The sequence below is a fragment of the Macaca mulatta genome, chromosome 8 (assembly GCF_049350105.2).
Source record: "Macaca mulatta isolate MMU2019108-1 chromosome 8, T2T-MMU8v2.0, whole genome shotgun sequence".
Classification (NCBI taxonomy): Eukaryota; Metazoa; Chordata; class Mammalia; order Primates; family Cercopithecidae; genus Macaca; species Macaca mulatta.
In genome coordinates, this window is record NC_133413.1 from 87,537,782 (window position 1) to 87,562,490 (window position 24,709).

General features: G+C 37.6%; 1 protein-coding gene and 1 long non-coding RNA gene across 5 annotated transcripts; one reads left to right on the plus strand and one right to left on the minus strand.

Annotated features, from left to right (window-relative positions):
- Positions 1-292: 292 nt before the first annotated feature.
- Positions 293-17,290, minus strand: PEX2 (peroxisomal biogenesis factor 2). Of its 2 annotated transcripts, XM_015145602.3 has the most exons (4): positions 17,202-17,290; positions 5,334-5,365; positions 3,165-3,308; positions 293-1,558 (listed from the first exon to the last, which is right to left on the minus strand). In XM_015145602.3, exons 3-4 carry the CDS (start codon positions 3,199-3,201, stop codon positions 624-626), a joined length of 972 nt encoding a protein of 323 aa, XP_015001088.1. In that variant the 5' UTR covers positions 3,202-3,308; positions 5,334-5,365; positions 17,202-17,290; the 3' UTR covers positions 293-623. The 2 variants fall into 2 exon arrangements, with proteins under 2 accessions (XP_015001088.1, XP_015001087.1); XM_015145601.3 differs by lacking the exon at positions 5,334-5,365.
- On the plus strand, positions 17,189-24,634 carry LOC106999821 (uncharacterized). 3 transcript variants are annotated; one of them, XR_013396914.1, is made up of 2 exons: positions 17,189-18,910; positions 24,340-24,634. It is a non-coding gene; the product is annotated as an uncharacterized LOC106999821 (long non-coding RNA). The 3 variants fall into 3 exon arrangements; XR_013396915.1 differs by having other exon boundaries at positions 17,189-18,048; XR_013396916.1 differs by having other exon boundaries at positions 17,189-17,910.
- Positions 24,635-24,709: the final 75 nt, after the last annotated feature.

The following is a 24,709-nucleotide window of genomic DNA, read 5'->3' on the forward strand; positions in this document are numbered from 1 at the left end:
AAAAACACAAAAATTAGCTGGGCATCGTGACACGCACCTGTAGTCCCAGCTACTCGGGAGGCTGAGGCAGAAGAATTGCTTGAACCTGGGAGGCGGAGGTTGCAGTGAGCAGAGATTGCGCCACTGCACTCCAGCCTGGGTGATAGAGCGCGACACCGTCTCAAAAAAAAAAAAAAAAAAAAAAAAATTACAACTGAGAACTGAGGCATCAGGTCTTAAGGTTTAAAACAACAGTCTTATAGTTGTCACATTATCATATTATGTCATCTCTGAAAATAAATGCACACTCATCCCAGAGTCTCCAAAATCTTTATCTTTAGAATCCAACCTCGTTTTAAGAAGTAGTAAAATGAAGGAGCATTGTTAGTAGTCACCTGACAAAAGTTGTCCACTATTCTTGACATTAAAAATTGAATGCAATGATTTAAATAACATTTCCATAATATATTTAGAATCACATGGTTTCTAGTGATTAGAATTTAGTCATGACTGGAAAGGAGCAGAAGACAATGGCTAGGCAGCACATTCCTTATAAAGGATACATAAATCGTTTACTTAGGATGACTAACATTCAGAATTTAAACACGGTGCATTTTTTTCCTCAGAGGAAGCAATTTTAGTTTCTAAAGAGCATTTACTTCTGACATCTCAATTCCTGATTTCAGTGGCTGCAGACTGTGCACTTCTGTGCCACACTTAGGACAAGTAAAGTACATGTCAAATAAGAAACTACTCTTAGCACAGAAATAACAGAAAATATGCTCACATCCTATGGTGTGAGGCATGGTGGGCCACTCTCCACAAAGAGAGCATTCTTTGCCACTAGTGGCTAATGTATTGTCACTATTAGGTGCACCAGTAAGAGGGATACACCATGAAGACAGCTTGGCTTTCAACTTCTGGACACTGATAAGTGGTAAGAGAAAAATCAGAAATTCAGCAAAACCATGCCAGAGAAGTTCCCTATTCATGTATTCAAAGCCAACTTCACGTATGTTTTGAGGCTTGCAAAATACAGAATGAATGCCTAGGAGACGTTCTGTCAAAGTTGCAAACTTTCCCCTCTGAAGGAAAATCAAAAAATTAATCAGTCCACCTAATTTCAAAAGTCCAACCACAAAATTCACACACTGCTTGACTTTCCCAAATGATGCTAAATGATGGTTTCGAAACAAATCATAGCATCGTTCTTCTAACCACCTCCCACCAATTGTACAAACAGCATACCAGATTTTTTGATTTTTACTGGGTGGCTGATATCTCAGGTTAGGGGAAAAATCATTTTTGTACTGAATATTCAAAACTGACTGTCCCACTGTGGCATTTTTGGAGTAGATGGTGAATCTCCACAAGAAAAGCCATAAGCACGCTTTCACCTCTGGCTCAAAGCGAGCTAATAGCCCAGGTTTAAATCCATGAAAGCACTGAGTAAACTGGGACCAAACTAGCTGCTCCAGGGCCTTGTTTAGTTCAAGCGCATCCAACTGGCTTATTCTTAGCACTCTGTTTGCACTCTTTGCATTCTCTTTTCTGGAAGCCATGTCTTCTCTGAAGGTCTCTAGGAAAAAATACAATTGAAGAACATTAACAAAGAGTTGCAATCTTGTACAACCCCCTCAACTTATGCCCGGAAACTGTCATACACAAATTACACAGGATACATAAGAGATGAGCCTTTCAGTAGTCTAAAACAGTACAGCGGATAATCACTTCTTACTTGAAACTTCTGTCTCGTCTCTCAGAGCCTTTCTTTCTCCCCCTGCCTTTTTTTATTAATTTCTTTTTCTTTTTTCTTGGCCCTCCTCATCAAAGAAATAACAAAACAAAACAAAACCTGTACCCTCTTTCCACAAATATACTTCTAAGCAATACTCTTTGGTCAGATATTCTAGCAGGGAGATACTAAAATCCTGAAGTTAACAGAAAGGAGGCTGAATAACATGACTAATGAAGAGACATTTGAAGGTAATAAATACAACTACTATATAGAACATTGCAATAGATGGTTAAGACAAGACCTCCGTTTATTTTCCAGCACTTCTACTGACTCCAAAGGTGTTATTTTTCAGCAAGTCATTTAATCTTTCTCAAATACATTTTCTATGTGTAAAGGAAGTTAAAAAGAAAAATAAAAGAACAATACATGGTTACTATTCTATCACACTATTGCAGAAAATAAATAGTACTAAATCTTAGTATGAGGGAACAAGAATGCAGAAATATCATTATTAACGTACTAAAAACGTATACATCATACAGTACTCTAAGAAAGCTATGATATAAAAATATATACCACAATAATGTCATAAATACACTAAGGAAACAAATTGGTGCTAAAGGCAAAAAAACTTAAATGAAATGTAAGAGCTGATTAATGGTTAGCTAGGTACAGCTTACTGATTCGATACACATATATTACTGATTCAATACACATATACGTATTATGTGCAAGCTGATATAATTAAAACACCAAGTCACTGCTATAATCCAGTATACAGACCAGTTCAGATACTTTAAATATTATTAACTGGCAAATCCACCCATGACCAAAAAAAAAATACATCATTACATTGCACACTTTGAATATATACCATTTTTACTTGCCAATTATACTCCAATAAAGCTAGAAAAAAAAAAAAAAAACACAAAAAAATTAAAATGGGCTATCACCACACTGGGCTTGGTTATCATGTCTAGGCCTTTAAAAGGCCAATACACTAACAGAAAGAACAGTTATTGAAGGAGGCATGGATCCTGCCAGAGCTCACTGCCACGCTCTGGTCATGTATTCTTCAACAAGTCATTTCCCCGACCCTGACCTATGCCTTGGTTTCTTCACTGATAAAACAAAGGGCTGGAGATAAAACAACCTTCAAAGTCTTTTCACATTCTATTCTGTTACGATTTTTAGTAAAAAAATGATAAACACAATTTATTAGAAGGTAAAATAAACGTGTACTTCTTGAAATTGGGAGTATCTTTGACAACCGAAGATGTTTTCAAGAGGGAAGTTCTAAATTTACCCATGCATCCTAGAAGACTTAGTGGCAGAAGACTACATGTTTAATAAGTTCAAGTCCAGGAAATAAAAGTGATCATTGAATAACAGGTTGTTTGGTGCTATTTTTCTCTCAAACCAGATACACAACAGGAATGCTTCTCACCATAAATGCCAATGATCTTCTGGGCAGATCTCACCATTTTCCCGTTCCTGCAGCTCCCTCAAGACTGGACAGCCTATAGCTATGGCAGTGGGAATTTTTGCTCCAAGTTCTTCTGTGAAACCCTTGCCTCATACTTGCCAGAAGCTACACACAAAAAAGAATAAAGTTAGAAAGGTAGTTCCCTTTCCTCACTCTACAAATCAAATCCATTGCCAAGGACTGTTGATACGTGGTCCAAAATTTTTCCTAATCCATCTGTCACTCCCTATCCCCCGCAAACCTTTTCCTGAATTCTGGCTGCTCTCCTCTCTCATGGATTCCAACAAACTGGTCTACCTTACCTTCTGCCTCCTTCAGTGCATTCCCCACAATGCCAATGCTCTAAAACACAAACCTCCCCAAATCCACTCCCAGCTTGCTTTCCTTCTTTATGCATCATATCCAGTCAAAAAGTACCCCCTTCTTTTGTTCACCAGTAGACTTCACTGTCCTTTCCCTTTGTTTGGAACAGTCTGTTTCCAATCTTTAACTGAAAACTCATACTAAGTTTTTAAGTACTGGCTCAGACATCACTTCCTTCTGACTCCAAATTTGGGTAGCTGCCCATCGAGTTGTTCCCTTGGCATGCTATTCTTTCTCTTTCTTGGCCTCTATCTACTGTACATAAACTACTTATAAATTGTTTATTTCCTCCACTAGAGGATAAGCACTGTTGTAAAGATTATTTGAGCCTTATTACAGTTGAATCAGAACAACTATCTCAGTTCCTGGTACACAGAAGGCACTCTACAAGCACTAGATAAATGAATAAATGAACAGGATGAAAGTCTGTGATGTGTGAAGGATAGAAAATATAAATTCCCATCCATTACACTTTAAAATTATTTCAAATTACCATATCCAGAAAGATGATTATTACTAATTTCACTAATTTCAACATGTTTATTGTGCATCTGTTATTTACCTGTTAATGTGAGAGCTAGTGATATAATGGTACAACAGACACTGTCTCAACCCTTGTGGAGCCTATAGTCTACTGTGGAAAGAGAGGGAAAAGTAAAGGTGTGCTATATAAAATAAACAGGTGATTACAATAAGGTGCGATCAGTGATCTGCAAGGGAAAATTCAGGGCACTATGGTTACAACTATACTTCAGAAGGTCAGATAAGGCTTCCTGGGAGAGGAAATACCTAAGCAGCCACCTGAAGTATTAGCATGTCAGCCTGGTAAAGGAGGGTAAGATTATTATTGCCAATGGTGGGAAGAGTAGGTACTAAGGACTAGAGGTGCACAGATGAGATAAGGCTGGAAAGAAGCAGGAGACAGGTCCTAAAGGCCCTAGAAGCCAAGCTGAGAAGGCTGTATTTTATGAAGAAGGTAATGGGAAGCCCTCAATAGTTGTACGCAAAGAACTAATAAGATTTACATTTTAGACTGTTTGTTCTAACCAACCTGAGGAAAGAATGGATTCAAGGCTGAGAGAAAAGACTGGAAACATAGAGACTAGTTAACAGGTTGTTAAAATGATCTGGTGAGAAACTAATGATGGCCTAAATTAGAAAAGTATCAGTGGGGACAGAGAGAAAAGGGTATCTTTGAAAGCGATGAGGTGGTAGAAGTGACACTATCTGGAGAGAAATAAGCCAAGACAAACTGACTTAAGTAGTTGAGTGATAGAGATCCAAGTCCCTGAAACAAGAAATCCATGAGGCAATACATGTTTGAACAGAAAGATAATAAATACATGCAATGTTAAAGATCTGAGGCTCCTATGAGACATCTAAGTGGAAAAGTTCAGTAGGCAGTTATACAAATATGACAGAAAAAATCTAGGTAGAATTTTAGAAGTCTGATGCCCCTCTGGTAAAACTAATCTATTTTAAATCTACTTGATCTATGTAAGTGCTAAAATCAAGAAGGCAGTGATTCAAAACAAGATAGATCTTGTCTATTTGTAACACATTCAACTTTCTTTGTAACAACATAATCTTATTCTGTTAGTTTTTAACTGCTAACATATATTTGTCTATGATAAAGATACATATATCTCTGGACTTTTAATCCGTCTAAACTGTGGTCTTCACCATCACAGTCCTGTGGTCTCTGTTCCTCTAGTCTAGTGGTTTTCAAACTTGTGAGTTCATCAGAATCACATAAAGCAAACATACCTCAGAGACACTCTAGGTTAGGTTCCAGACCACTGCAATAAAGTAAATATCACAATAAAGTAAGTTACACAACTTTTTTGGTTTTCCAATGCATATAAAACTTACACTTTCACTATACTGCAATCAATTAAGTGTGCAATAGCACTGTGCCTTAAAAACAATGTACATACCTTAATTAAAAATTACTTGATTGCTAAAAAATGCTAACAACCACCTGAGCCCTCAGTGAGTTATAATCTTTTTGATAGTGGAGGGTCCTGCCTTGATGTTAATGCCTGCTGACTGATCAGGGTGATGACTGCTGAAGGCTGGGGTGGTTGTGGCAATATCTTATGACAACAACAAAGTTTGCTGCATGGATTGACTCATTTCATGAAAGATTTCTCTGTAGCATGCGAAGCTTTCTAAAGGATAGCATTTTACCAAGAGTAAACCTTCTTTCAAAATTGCAGTAAATAGTCTCAAACCCTGTCACTGCTTTATCAATTAAGTTTATGGGATATTCTAAATCCTTTGCTATCTTTTCAACAATGTTTACAGCATTTCCCCAAGTGTAGACTCCATCTTAAGAAACCACTTTCTTTGTTTATCCAGAACAAAGGCCTATAACTCCAGACCTTTGGGAGGCCAAGGGAGGATTGCTGGGCAACATAGGGAGACACTGTCTCTACAAAAATTAAAAAAAAAAAAAAAAAAAAAAAAGCCAGGCATGCTGGCATGCATCTGTAGTCCTAGCTACTAAGGGGAGGCTGAGGCAGGAGAGCTGCTTGAGCCCAGATTGAGAGGCTGCAGTGAGCTGACTGCTATTGTACACCAGCCTGAGTGACAGAGCATGATCTTCGTTTCAAAAAAAAAAAAAAAAAAGAGGGGAAGCAACTCATCGATTCAAGTTCTATTATGAGATTGTAGCAAATCAGTCACATCTTTAGGCTCCACTCTAATTCTAATTCTCTTGCTGTTTCTACCACATCTGTAGTTATTTCCTCCACTGAAGTCTTGAACTCCTCAAAGTCATCCACAATGGTTAGAATCAACTTCTTACAAACTCCTGTTCATGTCGATATGTTGACCTCTCATGAATCATGTTCTTAATGGTACACAGAATGGCGAATCTTTTCCAGAAGGTTTTCAATTTACTTTGCCTAGATCCATCAGAGAAACTGCTATTGGCAACTACAGCCTTATGAAATGTAGTTCTTAAAAAATAATATATAAAAGTCAAAATTACTCCTTGATCCACAGGGTGCAGAATGAATGCTGTAATAGCAGGCATGAAAACATTAATCTCCTTGTACATCTTCGTCAGAGCTCCTGGGTGACTAAGGTGCACATCGATGAGCAGTAATATTTTGAAATACTTTTTTTGAGCAGGTCTCACCTGTGTGCTTAAAATATTCAGTAAACCATGCTGCAAACAGATGTGCTGTCATCCAGGCTTTGGTTTTTTTATTTATAAAGTACAGGCAGAGCAGTTCTAGCGTAATTCTTAAGGGTCTTCGAATTTTTAGAATGGTAAATAAGCACTGGCTTCAACTTAAAAGCCACCAGCTACATTAGCCCCCAACAGGTGAGTCAGTCTGTCCTTTGAAGCTCTGAAGCCACATATTGGCTTCTCCTCTCTAGCTATCAAAGTGTTACATGGCATTTTCTTCCAACATAAGGCCTTTGTCTACCTTGAAAATATATTGTCTAGCCTAGCTACCTTCAGCAATTATTTAGCTAGAGCTTCTGGGTAACTTGCTGCAGCTCTGATGTCAGCATTTGCTGCTTCAGCTTGCATGTTTATATTATAAAAGATGGTTATTTCCTTAAATCTCATGAACCAACCTCTGCTAGCTTCCATCTCTTCTTCTGCAGATTTCTTACCTCTCTGTCTTAAAGAATTGAAGAGAGTTAGGAACTTGCTCTGGATTAGGCTTCGGCTTAAGGGAATTTTGTGGCTGGTTTGATCTTCTATCTAGACCACTAAAACTTTTTCCACATCATCATCAACAAGGCTGTTTACTTTCTTTAATTCATATGTTCCCTAGAGGAGCACTTTTAATTTCCTTCAAGAACTTTTCCTTTGCATTCACAACTTGGCTGTTTGGTATAAGAGGTCTATCTTTTGGCCCCTGTTGGCTTCTGACATGGCTTCCTCACTAAGCTTAATCACTGCTAGATTTTGATTTAAAGTGAGAGATGTACAACCCTTCCTTTCACTTGAACACTTGTTCGAGTGAAAGGGCCATTGTAGGCTTTTGTAGGCTTATTTTAATTGGCCTAATTTCAACACTGTTGTGTCTCAGGGAATAGGCAAGTCGGTCGAACAGTCAGAACACACAATATTTATTAAGTTCACCATCTTATATGGATACCAGTTCTTAGTGTTTAATGAAGGATTCTACCATGTGCCCCAGAATATAAGTTCATCATCTTATATGGAAACAGTTCTTGGTGCCCCAGAATATTTATTAAGTTCACCATCTTATATGGATACCAGTTCTTAGTGTTTAATGAAGGATTCTACCATGTGCCCCAGAATATAAGTTCACCATCTTATATGGAAACAGTTCTTGGTGCCCCAGAACATTTATTAAGTTCACCATCTTATATGGATACAGTTCCTGGTGCCCCAGAACAGTTATAATAGTAATAACAAAGATCACTGATCACAGGTCAACATTACAAATATCATAATAAAAAAAAGTCTGAAATATTGCAAGAATTACAAAAATGTTACACAGAGACACAAAGTTGAGTACATGCTGTTGGAAAAAAATTGTGCAGATAGACTTGATTGACTCAGGTTTGCTACAAAACCTTTAATTTGTAAAAGCAGTATCTGCAAACCAGAAGAAAGCACAGTAAAATATAATGAGGTATGAACTAGGCTATACCAACTAGGCTTGTGTAAGTACACTCTATGATGTTCGCACAATGATGAAATCATCAAACTATGTGTTTCTCAGAATGTACCCTCTTGATAAGTACAGCATAACTGCATCTCTTCCTCAGGTTCCTTAGTGATATTTAGTGAGCAACTGGTCAGAGGGAGTGGTTTCTCAGAAGAATCATATATTTCAAGTCTCTTGTTTTTGGAGGAATCACACTTAAAAACATTCAGTAAAAATAGGAATTTTTAATGACTGCCAGAAAAGGAGACCTAAACAGTCTTTAACCAATACAATATTTAACAATACTTATTATCAAAAAATTCTTTCTTATCCCTTCTGTGACAGTTTAACATTTTTTTCTTTCTTCTTTTTCTCCCCAGGCCTGGCCTCAGTGTAGATTAGGAACAGCTGGGCTTGCTCTCCTCCCTACATAAGACTCTTTAATAGACCAAAAGACTATTATTAAACTGTTCTTCAGCCTTTGCTCCTCCAGATGAATAATTTCTCTATTTTTTGTTTTAGGTTTTATTTTCCAACATTTTAGTCATTTTTGTGACTTCTTTTAGTTGTAAACATAGAACAGACACTGTCTATTACACATCATAGTTCATTAAAGTGGAATACTTCTCCCAGGCTCTACATTCTTCTTTAGGCATCTGTCATAGAGTGGAAAAAGCAGATTTAAAATCAAACAGGCCTGGGCTCAAGTTCTAGCTCTGCCACTTACTTGCTATGTGATCTTAAAAAAATTCATTAGCCTCGGATTCTTCTCCTAAAAGTTGGAAATAACAGCTACCTCACAAAGTTGTTGAGATTAAACCAGATAATGTTATGAAAGTGGTTTGGAAGCCACAAAGCAGTATTATTTATTACATTATTGTTGCTTTGGCTAGGGATGGGCATGAAAAGTAACAGGCCCCAAACTAATTTTGGCAAATCTCATTTCAAAAAACTGAAACCTTCACTATTAGTCATAGTAATGCCTCAAACAACCTGTATCAAAATATTTTTCCAGGAAATATTGACATCGTTAAGACATAAATTGTGGCAGTTAAACCACGAACATGATGTCACCCTTCTGTGTGCATGTGGGAGGGGCCAGGCAGGAGTGGGCAGAGATATGGTTCAGTGAAACTCATTGTCCACTTAACTTCCACCTTGTCTGAAAGGATATGACACACTGTGGATTGAGAAAAGAGATGGGTTCCCACATGACCTGCTCCCGTGATTATTTAGCCCCATCAACACAGTTGTGCCTGTTATCTTAAAATAAAGAAACCTCATGAATGCACACTTATAATACTTGACGCTAGGGTGCTTTGCTGCACAGAACATGGTACAGGCAGTCCAACACAAGCACACAAACTTGTGTTCATCACCAGCATATTACATTCAGTTCTTCCTCATCGCATGAACTCCCACCCCAACCTCTCTTTCTGGTAGGTACAGCTATTCTAGAATACTCTCTAGAAAAGGGCAGCCAAGGAGTAGAAGAAAATGATGAAATCAAAATAACTAGAAATTCAACTAACCCAATTATGGAATCTTCTTCCCTCTACAGCGGTACAACATTTGTTATAATAGGTATGAAGCACAAATGCCGCAAACGACTTTATATCACATAAAATTACTCCCAATATAGTGTAAGCTGTTTGTGTTTTAGTGAATTCTAATTCTCTGACAAATGGTTACTCAATGTAACCAATATATACTGGACACCTACCAAATACAAGGCATTCTCCTAGGTACCAGAGATTCAATCTAAATATTTAACTGTCAGCTAACTTCTTTTTATTCAAGCATTTTAAAAGACACAGAAAATCAGGACTGGCCATTGATCTCTGAAGTGAAGAATGGATCCCAAAACATAAAAACATTATAAAGAATCACAAAACTTCCCAGGCAGAAAAGAGGAAAATGGTATGTAAGGTAAGGGAACAGGTTGTGTGAAAGCCCAGAAATGTGCAAGCTCCTGACCATAGCCTAGCTGGGACATATGGAGACAGGTTGCAGCATGAGCTTCATCCTTGGTTATTTAAGTCCCGTCAGTGTGGCTACATCTGTTATCTGGAAGCAGACAAGTCATCTGCCATGACCAAGCAGGCCAGCAGGAGAGACTGAAGTGTCAACCTAGCCACATTGTAAAAAGAACCGGTGTTAAGGAAATTGTATTGATTCTGTGGGCACGAATAATCATTGAAGAGAAGAGACACAATGGGATATAAATTTCAAAAGATTAATCTGATGGCAGAGTTCAATAAAACTGAAGAAAAGAAAAACTGCCATTCTGGGAGACCTGATTTATAGGATTCCTGCAACAATTCAGGGGCCTACCTATGATGCTAACAACTTCCTGGAAAAGTCAAAGTAATTTAACTTACTTAAGAACCATGGAAATCAAGAGGAAGACTATACTATCCCTTCACATTTTTGGGTCAAAAATTCCCAATGCTTTTGGTAAATTAGTACTTTCCTGACTTCTGTTACAAGGATTGCCAATACCCATGCCCAACTATTGGTAAGTCTATTTTGACTTTACTTTCAAGAATTTAAGTAAGTTTAACAATTTCTATATTATTGGTTATTGCAAATTAGTATTTAGTTTTATAAATGTAAGCTCAAACTTGAATATTTTTAAAAATTACAAGCTAACTCCTTTTTTAAAAAAGTAGGAATTGCTTTCAATTGAAACCACCACCATTAAATTTAATTCTAATTGATTTTTCCAAAATGCCAAAACAAACAATGCTTTTTTCTATTCTATCTTTTCATACACAATCCTACCAGCCACCCACTCCTGCAACTCTCGAACTATACTAACTTTAAGATTCCAAAATGCTAACCCAGGGAAGGGGAGAGATACATTTATTCATTATGCAAAGAGATATATAAAAATATGTAACTATAATTATAATTGGCACTAAATAATTTTAGTGTTTAGGGAAGGATTCTACCATGTTGAGGATATGTGAAAAAGATGTGTAAGGCAAAATCAAGACCAGATAAAAAGTATAGCATCTACTAGAGTTAGTGTGATTAACTTGTCACATAAATATGTTTAAGACAAAATGATCTAGTACTAAAAACTATTAAAAGGGTCTCCTGCTGACATTTTATCACTAAACATGTCACACTGCTTTTCTTTCACAGAAAAAGACAACTAAAAATTATTTACTAAGAGCAGCAATATATAACCTTATCCCTTAAATAACTCATGCTTTCCTTTTATGTTTTTCATACCCCAAAATAAAAACTTTGCCATCTGTATCACATTCCAAAAACTAAACAAATGACTGTATCTCACTGAGGATGAAGGAATTTTTCAGGATGTATTTTATAGTTTTATTGAGTATAGTACAAATTATGAATGAATATATTTTCTTTAAAAACATGTTATCGACAGAAATCTATCAATAATAATGTGGGTATTGTCAAGGGCCTGTCAATATTAACGTAATTATGATTAAGGGGATAACATGGATTTTAGCTATAATACCATGTAGCATCTCCTACATCGCTGCTATCAATACACACATTATTATTGACCTGTTCCAAGACTCTCAGTATTAGATGCATTACCATTAGGCATATTTGTCAATGCATACTGCCTACAAAAATTCTGCATTTAAATTTACAGTCCTGTAAACTTTGTCAGCAGAAACATGTGATTCTCAAGTAATCTCTATGGTGTCATACCCACTCATGCACCCCCTGCCAGGCTACTCTTTTCCATCTCCACAATAATAAACTAAGTTTTAGAATGAAAATGTCACTGCCACACTATCTTAAATGTTCTAGCAATCAAAGTGGATGAGATCACGTTCATTGTTTTCTCTTTCTGAAAATGTTAAACTTAGCATTTCGTATTATGAGGTTATATGAATAAAATTCTATGACTAGACATCTTAAGTTTTGAACCTATAACCTACCATTTTATTTCCTTTGTATAGTCAGATAGATTTACTGTCCACTGTATTGAAATCAATACTAATAAATGGGACATGCATCAAAGAGGGATTTAACTGGACACCGATTCCCAGAACACATTTCAAATATGGGCAAAAGAAAAAAGGCTATGGTTGAAGCCCATTAGAACACTGTGACCTCTGGCACTGTGAACAGGCCTAACAACTCTAAGTTCAAATCCCACTTCTGCCACAGACTTGCTAAGTGCCTTGTCACTACTTTCTTGTTCTTCTCTTTCATCATACATAATCTAAGTTTTAATAGTTTATAGACATCTGATGTTGTAAATCCCAGTTGTGCTCATTTGGGTATAGCCAAGATATGTGAAATTTTAAAACTGTGTTATGTCCAGTAGACCTCTAAATTACTTTTAACTTCAACGAACACTGCCTCATCAAAATCCAAATAGGATTTTTCTTTTTGAAGTGGTAGTGGGTACATGACAAAACACTTCTAAAATGTATCTGAAAGATAAACTTCAAAGTTGCACATATTTCTCAAAAATATGGACAATGGTTAAGTAACCTGCCCCAGAAGAGGGGAAAATACTTTTGTTTTCCCCATTTGGGGAGAAGAGAAAACTCAACACAACTCAAGACTATACTGCGTCTTATACAATCAACTGAGTGCCTTACTTATCTCATATACAATATAGTTATTCAAGTATCTAAAACTAGCACAAAATACTTTTTTAAAACCTTAGAAAAGAATTTCCAATACTTGGGCCTAGCTTTATAAGTATATTTTTAAGATAACAGCATGGCACTCATATTTTTTTTTCCTTTCAGAAACCTGATACTTCTGAGTCTGAGAATGCTTATTGTGAAAATAAAGAACAGATGCTGAAGCGAATATCAGGGAAAGCAGAGTTAAACTGCCTCTGATTAGGTATGTATTCTAGCCCAGGTTCACTAACACATTGTGTGACTCTAGACAAGTCATTTTATTACACTACACTCTTCACTGGTTAAAAAAAAAAAAAAAAAAAGCAACTGTAAATTTACCTACCTATCTAGAATCCTTATATAAACTGTTTTAGGAAATCTTGGAAGGGAAAGGGAAAAAAATAAAAGAATAGCTATTTCTAATTGCAAAAGAGCAATATAGGACATGAGGAATAGAGAAATCAGAGCAGGACACAGGAGACAGAGACAGTATTCATAAAGAGTAACAGTGAACCACTAAGGAAGACAATCCCAATGAACTTGTTTACAACCAGAGAAAACACATAACACTTAGCAGTTACTGAATGCTAACAAGTGACTACTATAACTAATTACTAGGTACAAGTTTAAATATTAAATCATTTAATCCTTATAATACTAACAAAGATGTTCTATTATTAATTCTGTTCTAAAACAAGAAAATTAAGGCACAAAGAGATTAGATGACTTGTGTAAAATCCCATGACCAGAGGGGGCAGAACCAGCTCTAAACCAGTGTCCTATACTGACAACGTGGTGATGGACCCAAAAGTTTAGGATGGTAACACAGGTCACACAGATGGGGCTACCTTAAAGAGGCCAAGTACTAAGAGTATAGGCATAAACTATGGGAAAAATACTAGTGCGAGTATGAACAAACAAGACACACATGAAATGTATGAGCAGCTAGATCTTTAAATACTCTATAAATTTAAAAAACAGGCTTTAGAATCTAATTGCTTAAGAATTCTAAATGACTTGAAAATAACTGAAACAAACATTTAATTGCACATTTTATGGTACAAGAGAATGTGGAAATATCCCCAAAGGAATAAACAGCCATTAGCAATGGAATAGGAGGAACTACCATGTGATATATATCACGTACAAGGCACTATAACTTTTCTTTACATTCTTTATTTCATTTAATCTTACAACACAGTAAGTACATTATCATCATCTCCATTTTAAGAAGACAAAAATTAAGGCTTGAGAAGATTAACAACACTTCTAAAGTCAAGCTGGTAATTAGTAAATTTATGGTAAACATTAGAAAAACTGTAGCACATACAAAATACACTTAGTGGAATGGATATTTGCTAAGCTTGGATCAAATTTAATCCCACAGAACTCAAAAGAAATCTTTTTCCCTTTCAAGATCACATTCAAAAGACCAGACTGCCAGTCAAGTTGTCAGGATTGTAGATGGGGAAAGAAATTAAAGGAATGAGGTACAGTTTTCCTTGCTGCTTGGGATGTATCTTGTCTACATTCCCTCTCCCTGCCTCTCTATACATGTGGTCAAACGACCATTCTAAGGACCATGTCAAATCTGAACAAAGGGAATAGATTAGTGAAAAACCCAAGGTGTGAACATTAACTATTATGAACACATACATGCAAGGTAGAGGCAATGCCAACTCACTCATTTAACACTAAAAGACAAGTCGGCCGAGGTGGGCAGAGAGCCTGAGGTCAGGAGTTCAAGACCAGTCTGGCAAACACGTTGAAATCCTGTCTCTACTAAAAATACAAAAATTAGCCGGGCATGGTGGCACGCGCCTGCAATCCCAGCTACTCGGAAGGCTGAGGCAGAAGAATTGCTTGAACTTGGGAGGTGGAGGCTACAGTGAGCTGAGATCATGCCACTGCACTCCAGCCTGGGCAACAGAGCCAGACTCCGTCTCAAAAAAAAGAAAAGTGGTCAGGAATCATCAAAATAAAATTACACTGAAGTTCTTGATTTTTGTTTTACTAGTAAGAAGAAAGAAAAGATAACTTGGATGGAATTTGATCTCATTTTATTGACAGGCAGTAAGAAGGGAGATCTCTGATAAAAAGAAAATATATTAAATTGAGTAAGAAGCAACAGAGAACAAGGTATTTTTGTTGTATAGATGGGAATATGTTAGGAAGATTAATATCCCACATGGAGAAGGGCAGAGGATACTAGACATCCCTTCCTTGCCTCCACTTCCATGTAAAGAAACCACAGGGCTGGGTTTTAAAGATTATAGGATTATAGACATAGGGCAAATGGAGCAATTTAGGGCTTTTCTCCTGAGGTTTCTTGTATATTCCAAAGGAAGGGAAAAGGAACATGAAACATTTACAAACTGTTATCACTTCACAGAAAACAGGTATAGAGAACATCCAATTTGCTTCTAGGCCGTCCAACTCAGATCATCAAAAGAGGAAAAAAATGAAATAATTCAAGAGAGAACTTCTGGCCAGAAATAAAGATTGTGCATATTCACACATTTTCCTTGTGCTATAGGAACCTGAGCATGTGGACGGTGTGCAAGAGGGAAAGAAACTTACAATTATTTGATGTTGTGAGAAAAACATGGGGCTAGGACTGAGAACTTTTAATCGATGTGATGATGAGCAAGCCTGCTAATACCTTTAACGTTCAGCTACCAAATATATAAAATGGAAAATATTTGTCCTCCCTACGGCAAGAATCATTATGTGCATCAAATATACGCAAAATTTTATGGCTAAAATAAAAGGATATGAGGAAGACAGAATAATAAATTCTAATTTTGATCATAAAGAAAACAATTTCAAATTTGTATTTATAAAATAAATTGAAACAGAGTAGGGACATATTTGTAGCTTTTAGAAATAAATTAGCTGTGAATATATTATTTTTAAAAACTGTAATAAATAAAGGTACATTGAGTACAAATGAATATTCAAAAAAAAAAAAAAACCAGAATTTTACTGCTAGAAGAAAAGGCAGATCATCTCGTTTAAGATACAAATTTAATCTTCTTAACAAGAACCTTGTTATTCAAGCGGAACACATAAATAGCTGCTCTTGTTAAAACAAATCTGAGGGTGGGCTTGCTTTGTCTCTCCCTGCATGGCTCCAGAAAATTTCTACACAAGTTCTCCTATGGAACAGTTTTAAAACCCCAGCTTGAGTACTAACACTAATTTCTAAAAATAAGGAGAATACGGCCAAGAGATAAAACTGTACAAAGGCAATCAGAGTGAGGACTAGAATCCAACTTAGTCTAATACTCTTTAGTCTGATAGTCTAGTATTCACTCCATGTCCTGTTACTTGTATTTTTTTTTTTAAGAAAAAATATGAAGGGTTTTTGTTTGTTTGTTTTTTTAATTCTGTAAATAGTTCTTTCAAATATCTTCCTGGCTCAAGATCACTCAACTGTAATCTTTCTGGAAACAAGTAATTAATAATATAGGTGAGATCAGGTAAGTTAAAAGAGTCAACCCAAGTTCACTCTGTTCAGGATTAAGTAAAGGTAACACTTTAGGGGAAGCTGTTTAGACTACAAGCTGTGGTGTTGAGAGCGCCCCAGTATCATCTAATTGCCCGAAACTTCAAGATAAAATATTTCCGAGGGGCATCATGGAAGTTTAATAGAATGTGTTAGACTTGAACGTTCAAGTCTTGCTCATCTTGCTAAAAGCCCTTTCACTAAATGTGGGAAATGTGGAAAATGGTACTTCAATAAATAAACAACGATTTTTAAGAACCCAGAAAAAAAAGTTAACGTTTCTCACATTCAGACTTATCAAAAGACAATGTGAAATATAACTAATTTATCGCAAGCAATTTTATCAGAAACTTTTCATTATCTCTTCCCCCATAAGAAAATCAAACTGCTTTTACGTGCGCTTTCGACAATGTTAGAAAACTAAGTATACTCAAATTTTTTGTACCACATATAACACTTTACATAAACTTTCAGATATTAAGTAAAGCTTGGATCCTCAATTCTTTATAAAGCCGTTTATAAGAGGTAAATATCCTCACAACCGCCAAGTGAGAGAAAAAGATTTCAAAGTTCGTCTCTTAAGTCACTACGTGGAATGCAGAGGGGCTCAACTGCAGCTGTGTGTTTATTTTTAATGGCGCGATCCTAAAAACATCTTTTGGAATTTAGGTTTGCTTCACTGCCTTTCCCGACATTCAGAAGCTTTGATTTGCCTCTTCCAGGAAGACAGGAAGCCAATAAACAGGGGAAAAAAAGCAAACGGCGACAATTACAAGGTCGTGAAACTCCACGACCTCCCAGCTGAAAACAAGACCTCGGGTTTGCACTCCGGCTCTCTGGGGCAGACACTGACCTTAGGAGTCTGCGAAACGCCCACGCTCCACGTAACTTTCTCTGAAACATTCTCTGGAAAGCTTGTCTTTTCCTAGCAGAATCTGGATTACCAAGGCTTCCGGAACTAGCAGGCTTCCGGAGCGACGCAGGAGCCGGAAGTGGCTAAAAAAAAAAAAAAAAAAAAAAAGAAAAGAAAAAGTTACACCAACGAGCACTGCGCTTTAGCGGCGCTGCTGAAGGCCCGGGATGGCCAAACATCCGCGAACGCCGACAAGCCGAAGAACCGAAGGGACGAAGGGCCGAAAAGCCGAAGCGGACACCCGCGCGCGGTGATTGGTCGGTTGGCCGGATGAACTCTGTCTCTGATTGGCAGGAGAGTCACGAACCGGTCAGCCCCGGGTCAGGGGCCGCAAGTGAGGAGGCTACAAGTGTCAAGGGGCCTAAGGGAAGCCGGGGCTTATGAGGGCCGGGCTTTCTCTGCTTGCGGACACCGCGAACGGCCCCTGGCAAGGGTCGCCGGATGTCGGCGAGACGCCTCCGTGCCTCTGGGGTTCCTCGTTCGCTGTCGGCGGAGGACTGGCTGAGGGATGGCCTGGTGGGGAGGGAACCCTCTGGCAGGTGGCTGCGTCGGGCCTAGGGCAGTTGCGCGGCGCTTGGAGACCTGCCCGCCCTCGGGGCCTGTGTGCACAGGGAGGATAGCTTGTTGATCTGCAGGCTCAGGAAGGAAGGTAGCTGGCCCGTCAGTCATCCGCCCTGCAAAGCGCTCCCCGGAGACCCCGTAGAGCGGACCGGACACGCTCTCGCCTTCGGGGCAGCGCGCGCCTGGCCTCAGGTTTCCCGCCCTCGGAGGCCCTCAGATCTCCCCGGTAACGCTTAGGAATTAGGGCAGCCAGGTCGCTTACCCCTTGGGGAGTCGAGGCAGAGCTTCTGGGAATGGGGTCTGAGGGAAGAGTACTCACCAGGCAGTGACGTGTAGCTGGCGTTGAGGATCGCCACTGCCATCTGGTTCTGCGGTATGAATGGCTGTGTCTCTGGAGAGTTAGTTCTAAGGTTTGAATGATGGTAGGCACTTTAGGATTCCAGCACGTAGCAGGGTTTAAGAACGTCTTAGTTCTTGCCTCCAGTCTCGACTCTCCGTCCCTACAAGGAGCAGGCACTTCTACGAAAGCTCTGTTAGACCATCGAGAAAGAGCGTATACTGTAGAACCACAGTTATTAGGTTTTTTTTTTTTGGGGGGGGGCTTGTATTTTTATTTCAGAAACTACCCATGGAGCAGACTTGCTAAAATAAAAGTTATTAATGAACTCTAATGCTATCCAAATTGTGAAACAATGGTACAAATTGAGACAGAGTAGAAGCTATAAGTTGATAGGGTATGTAGTTCACTTAGGGGTTTGGGAGTGGATTTTCTAGAGCTGCAACTGTCCAGTATAGTAGTCACTGGCCACCTGAAAAGTGGCTAGTCTGAACTGAGGTCTTCTCTAAGTGTAGAACATGCACCAGATTTCTAAAGCATGGTCTGAAAAGAAAAAGAATGTAAAAATATTTCATTAATTTTATATTGATTACATGTCAAAATGAGAATGTTTTGGAAAATTTTAAATTACGTGGTTTCCATTCTATTTCTATGGATGCTGCTGTTCTAGAGAGTAAAAATCTTGCTGAAGAAGAGTAGGCCTTTCGTTTAGCAATTGTGAAGAAAACCAACCACGCTGCACCTCTTTCAGGTAGCCTACACGTATGCTGTGCTTCACTTAATTTTTGAGAGGAACAGGGTAAAGTGCTCACACAAAGACTTGACGTAGAGGACATTTTCATTAAGCAAATTCTGGTTCATAGAGCCTTGTGTATGTCATGTGCACATCACACAGTAGTGAATGAAAATAATAAAGATATCAAGAAACTTGAAACATTTAATCTCATTCAGAATGCGGGGAAACATATAACACTTAACATTCTGTTGAAAATGTTTAAAAGAAGTTCTGGATTTTAATGTTTAACCTGTAGATACAGTATACCTTGTTAGTTTTCCCATGAGCTAGTGAGCTGAGGTTCCAGGGAAGCTTTGTTTCCACTTTTTTAAAGATATATTTATTTTTCATTCATGTATTTAACAAAAGCTTTCTGAGGCCCGGGAGTTTTGCTAGGCAGTGTTGATAAAAATGTGAAGACAGAAAACAGACACAGCTCTTACTCTCTCAGAGCTAATTCATATAAATTCAGAGGCAGTGAATAAGTAAATAATAACCAAGACAGAATATTTTGCTTCTTAGTAAATGCTTACCTCTGTAAATGCAAAACATGAGTTATTTTAAACCTAGAATTTATATATTCCTAGTGACATGTTAAGTGCCTTTATTAGAACTTGGCTGTGGACTTAAAAAATATTAGGAAAAAAAAATCAAAGTTAATTTGTTCATTAACCATGAGAAGTTAAAAAATTAAAATTGAATTTTTTTACCTTTACATAGAAAAGATGAAAATATTTTGTAATAGCATTTTATATCCTCTTTAACCTTTTAGCAACTTTTAGATTCTAAGAATTTAACAATAAAAATGTAAATAAGGTATTGATTTATGTCCCTAATATAGTTTTAAAATGCTGACTTTAAGAAGTTAAATTTATTCTAGAATATTATGTAGTTCCTAAATCAATATGTTTGAGTCTTTTAGGAAAAAGTTAAGTGTGGATCTTTTATTAGTTTACTATTAATACTATTTCTGTAACAAAGTTAGAAACTCGAACCACCACCAGTTTGTTACCTTACGATTCTGTAGATCAGAAGTCCAACATGGTTCTCAATGGCCTAAAATCAAGGTGTCCACAGGACTGTGTTCCTTTCTAGAGAGTTAAGGGAAGAATCTGATTTTTTTTTGCTTATTCATGTTGTTGGACAAATTCAGTCCCTTGCTGTTGTAGCTGTTCTCCCTGTTTCTTTGCTGGCTGTCAGCTGAGAGCTGTTTCCAGCTTCTAGAGGCCACTCACATTCCTTAGTTATGGCTCTCTTCGTCTCCAAAGCCAGCAACAGTGGATTGAGACCCTTTCATCCTTCTAAATCTTCCTTTCCTCTTCTTCCATTGCTGTATCTCTCCAGTTACAGCCTTTTAAGAATCCATTGATTAGACAGAATCTTCCCCCTCTCAAGGTTCGTAACTTTAATTACATCTGCAAAGTCCCTTTTGCGGTAATAGTGTAACATATTCACAGCCTACAGGGATTGGGGAATGGATATATTTAGGAGCCATTATTCTGCCTATCTCAGATCTCAATTGGGGCCATGCAGTATATCCGGTGTTTCATACCACTATTCTCAATACTTTATATTAGAATAATAATATTGATAATAGGTAAATGTTATTGGTTATGTAATATGCTCAAGGTACTTTTCTGAGCCCTTTTACTAAATTTACTCATTTAATCCTCAGAACTACCGTAGGAGGCAAACACTGTTATTGTTCCCACTTACAGATGAGGAAACAGGTACTGAAAGCTGAAGTAACTAGTCGAATTTCTCACAGCCATTAAATGGTGAAATGGAGATCTGAACCTAGGTAGTCTGGTTCCAGAGTCTATGCATGCTCTGAAGCTCAACATAATAAAAATAATTTCTCCATATCTGGATTTAACCAAACATGTGTTAATGATACAGTGGCTATGAATTCAGGTTCTAGCATCACATTTTGGATTCAAATTCCACCTACCCATTACTGAATGACCCTGAGCAAGTTACTTAACCTCTCTGAGACTTAACAATAAACTGAACCAAAGATAATATTTGAGAATTAAACACTATATGTAAGGTAGTTAGAGCACTGCCTCTACATACAGTCATTCATAACAGTAGGGATACATTTTGAGAAGTGTGTCTTTAGGCTATTTTGTTGTGTGAACATCATAGAGTGTACTTACACAAACGTAGATGGTGTAGCCTACTACACACCTAGGCTATGTGGGATAACCTTTTGCTCCAAGCCTACAAACCTGCACAGCGTATTACTGTACTGAGTACTATAGGCAGTTGTAACACAATGGCAAGTATTTGTGTATCTAACCATGTCTAAACATAGAAAAATTGCAGTAAAAATACAGTATTATAATCTTAGGGACCACTGTTATATATGTGGGCCATCATTGACTGAAACATCTTTATGCAGTGCAAGCAATAGCTAGCTGTAATTATTTATGACAATTCAACTTTTAAAAACAGTATTTATTATAAAAAGAATTGTTGCCTTTAGGTATCAGTCTTTCCTGAAAATAAAAACTGAAAATTAAAATTTTAACTTTAATTTTTTATTTTTGAGACGGAGTCTCGCTCTGTCACCCAGGCTGGAGTGCAGTGGCCGGATCTCAGCTCACTGCAAGCTCCGCCTCCCGGGTTTACGCCATTCTCCTGCCTCAGCCTCCCGAGTAGCTGGGACTACAGGCGCCTGCCACCTCGCCCGGCTAAGTTTTTGTATTTTTAGTAGAGACGGGGTTTCACTGTGTTAGCCAGGATGGTCTCGATCTCCTGACCTCGTGATCCGCCCGTCTCGGCCTCCCAGAGTGCTGGGATTACAGGCTTGAGCCACTGTGCCCGGCCTAAAATTTTAACTTTAATACACTACATTACTATCTCCTTTCTCAGACGCTGATTTCTCCTCACTCTAGGCTAGCATCTATCTTTCTAACCATGGTACCTTCACTGTTATCTGGTCATGCATTCTAACTACTTTGTCCAGATCCTAGTATCTGCAGGCTAATGTTCAAACTCTCTAGAAGGGCACCAGGACTTTTCACACATTCCAGAGACTCTCTCTTGCCATTCCTCTGCTGGATATTTACACAGTCATCAATTGTAACTTATCACTGCTCTCATTTGCTATTACTATTCTTTGAGGGAGACTTATGTGTGTGGAGAGGATTCTGGGGAGTATGGACAATGTCATATCCTGGGTCCCTATCCATAATGCCTGCTAATACCACTCCAAATTCACTCTCTCTTTTAATAATCTTTCCTGCAATTGCCTTAATTCAAACCCTCATTATCCTTGCACTTTAAGCCATCTCTTAACAAATTGGTGGCTTCCAGCCTCACTACCCTTCAGGCTTACTATCCTTGCTTGCTGAAATGATCTCTAAACTACAAAACTCTGTATCTCCTCCTTCATACCATTCAGTGTCCCCTCTGCCAGTTCCTACAAATATTTTTCTTTTTTCTGTGCCTCTTGGTACCAGCTACATGCTTCTACCATAACTTAAAAGGTATCACACAGCTGTTTATTTCAATACTTACCTTCCCTTCTAAATGAGGAAGTCATGGAGAATAGGGCCATAAGAGATGGTTTTGCTTTAATTAATTTATATTATTTCATGAAAATATAAATTATTGTATTATTTTGTCATCTGTCTCTTGTCACTAATCTGTGAACTCTCTAAGGGGAGACTCATTGTTTTATTCATTTCTCTTTTTCTTCTATGCCTGTGGCGTAGGAGGTACTTAGTAATTGGTCAACAAACAATTTGGGAAGAATAATCCAGAATATATACAATTTTTTAGTCTGCTTAAGTCTAAATAAATATATGAAACAATGTATTGGGAATATATATGATTTCATTATGATTATTATATACAATTCAGTTATGATTTTAGAAGAAGCACAATTCAGGTACTGTGGAGCCGGAGTGCCTGAATTTGATTTCTAGCTCTGCCACTTACAAGCTTGGGGAAGTTTGCTTGGAAAAGCTCATCAAAATTGTGTTTGTTCTTTGTCTGTAGAAGAAGAATGATAATAGTGACTGTCTTGTAAGTTAATAGAACTAAATGAATAATATTTATAACGTATCTATGACTTTAGACTTTATAATAGTATCTACCACATAGTAAATGTTCAAGTGTTTGTTAAATAAAAACGTAGTAGTTTTTATTCTCATTGCTTTTGATGATAGTTAATGGTCTTGAAATACAATGATTTAGAAAAAATAGTCGCATGCTTTGTAATGGTGTTTTGAACTAAAAGTTTTTTTACTCAATGATTTTTAATATTGTACATTATAGAATGATCATATATATTCCTTCAACATTTAGAGAGTACCTGTGTGTGATATCTCTCAGGACACACTTACATATTTTCTCTTTCTATTATTTTTCTGTTGCCATTATACCAAATTGCCACAAACTTAGTTGCTTTAAACAATGTAAATGTATTATATTCTTGTTCTATAGATCAAAAGTCCAACAATGATCTCACCAACCTAAGATCAAGTTGACAGCAGGGTAGCACTCTTTACTGGAGTGTGCAGGCTAGAATCTGTTTTCTTGCCTTTTCTCATTTTGGAGGCTGTCCACATTCATTGGCTCTTGGCCCCCTTCTTCTACCTTCGAAGCCTGCAATGCTGCATCTCTCTAATCATTCTGGCATAATCACAGGTGTTTCTCTGACCACAGCCAGGAATGGTTCTCTGCTTTTAAAAGATTCTTGTGATAAAATTGAACCCACCTGGATAAACCATGCCAGTCTTCCCATTTCAGGAATCTTAACTTGATTACATGTGTAAAGTTCCTTTTCCTATGTAATTTATTCACAAGTTCTATAGATTGGACTATGGACCTCTTTGGGGGATATTATTCTGCCTACCATGCTCTTGTACTGTAAATGAGTCACTGCGGAAAGGTAATAGGTTGTACCTTCTGAAAATAAAGATAATGTTAGCGAGATTGTGAACAGTAGTGTCAGTATCATTTATGCCTCTACTGGTTGTTGAGAGCAAAGTTGGCTTAGGTACTGCAGGGCTCACTGATTTTGTCTTTGTCTCCTAGGAGTTTTATTCTACTAGAGAGGGAAGAATACATTCATATTTGTTGCATATCTGCTGTGTCCTAGGTAGTCTACAATGAATTACAGATACATTAAGACCATTTAATTTCTATGATAACTTTATGAGGTGTGGTAGGAGACCTTCTAAGATGACCCAATGATCTCCATCACATAGCACCCGCCCCCTTGTATAATCTCCCTCCTTTGAATGTAGGCTTGACCCAGTGACTCTACCAATGAACAGAGTAGGACAATAGTGATATTACATCATTTCTGAGATTGGGTTCCAGAAAACTATGACTTTTCTCTTGCTTACACTGTCTCTCTTTTGCCCTCTTATTTGTTTGCTTTGATGAAGCAAGCTGCAATGTGGTAAACTGCCTTTGAAAGAGACCCACATGTCAAGAAACTGAGCATCTCCTGTGGCCAACAGCCAGCAAGTCATGGAAGCCCCAAGACGAACGGCTTGTGCAAAACTAAATTCTGCCTACAACAAAAGCATGAATTGAGACGCAGATCCTTCCCTAGTTGATCCTTGAAATGCTTGCAGCTCTGTGGACATCTTGATTGCAGCCTTGTGAGAAATTCTGAACCAGAGGACCTTGTATGCCTTACCCATAGGACTTAGAAGACAATAAATGTTTTTCAAAGAAGTAAGTTTGGAGATTATTTCTTATGCAGCAGTAGATAATGAATAATAAAGTAAATATGGTTTTTTGGTATTGACT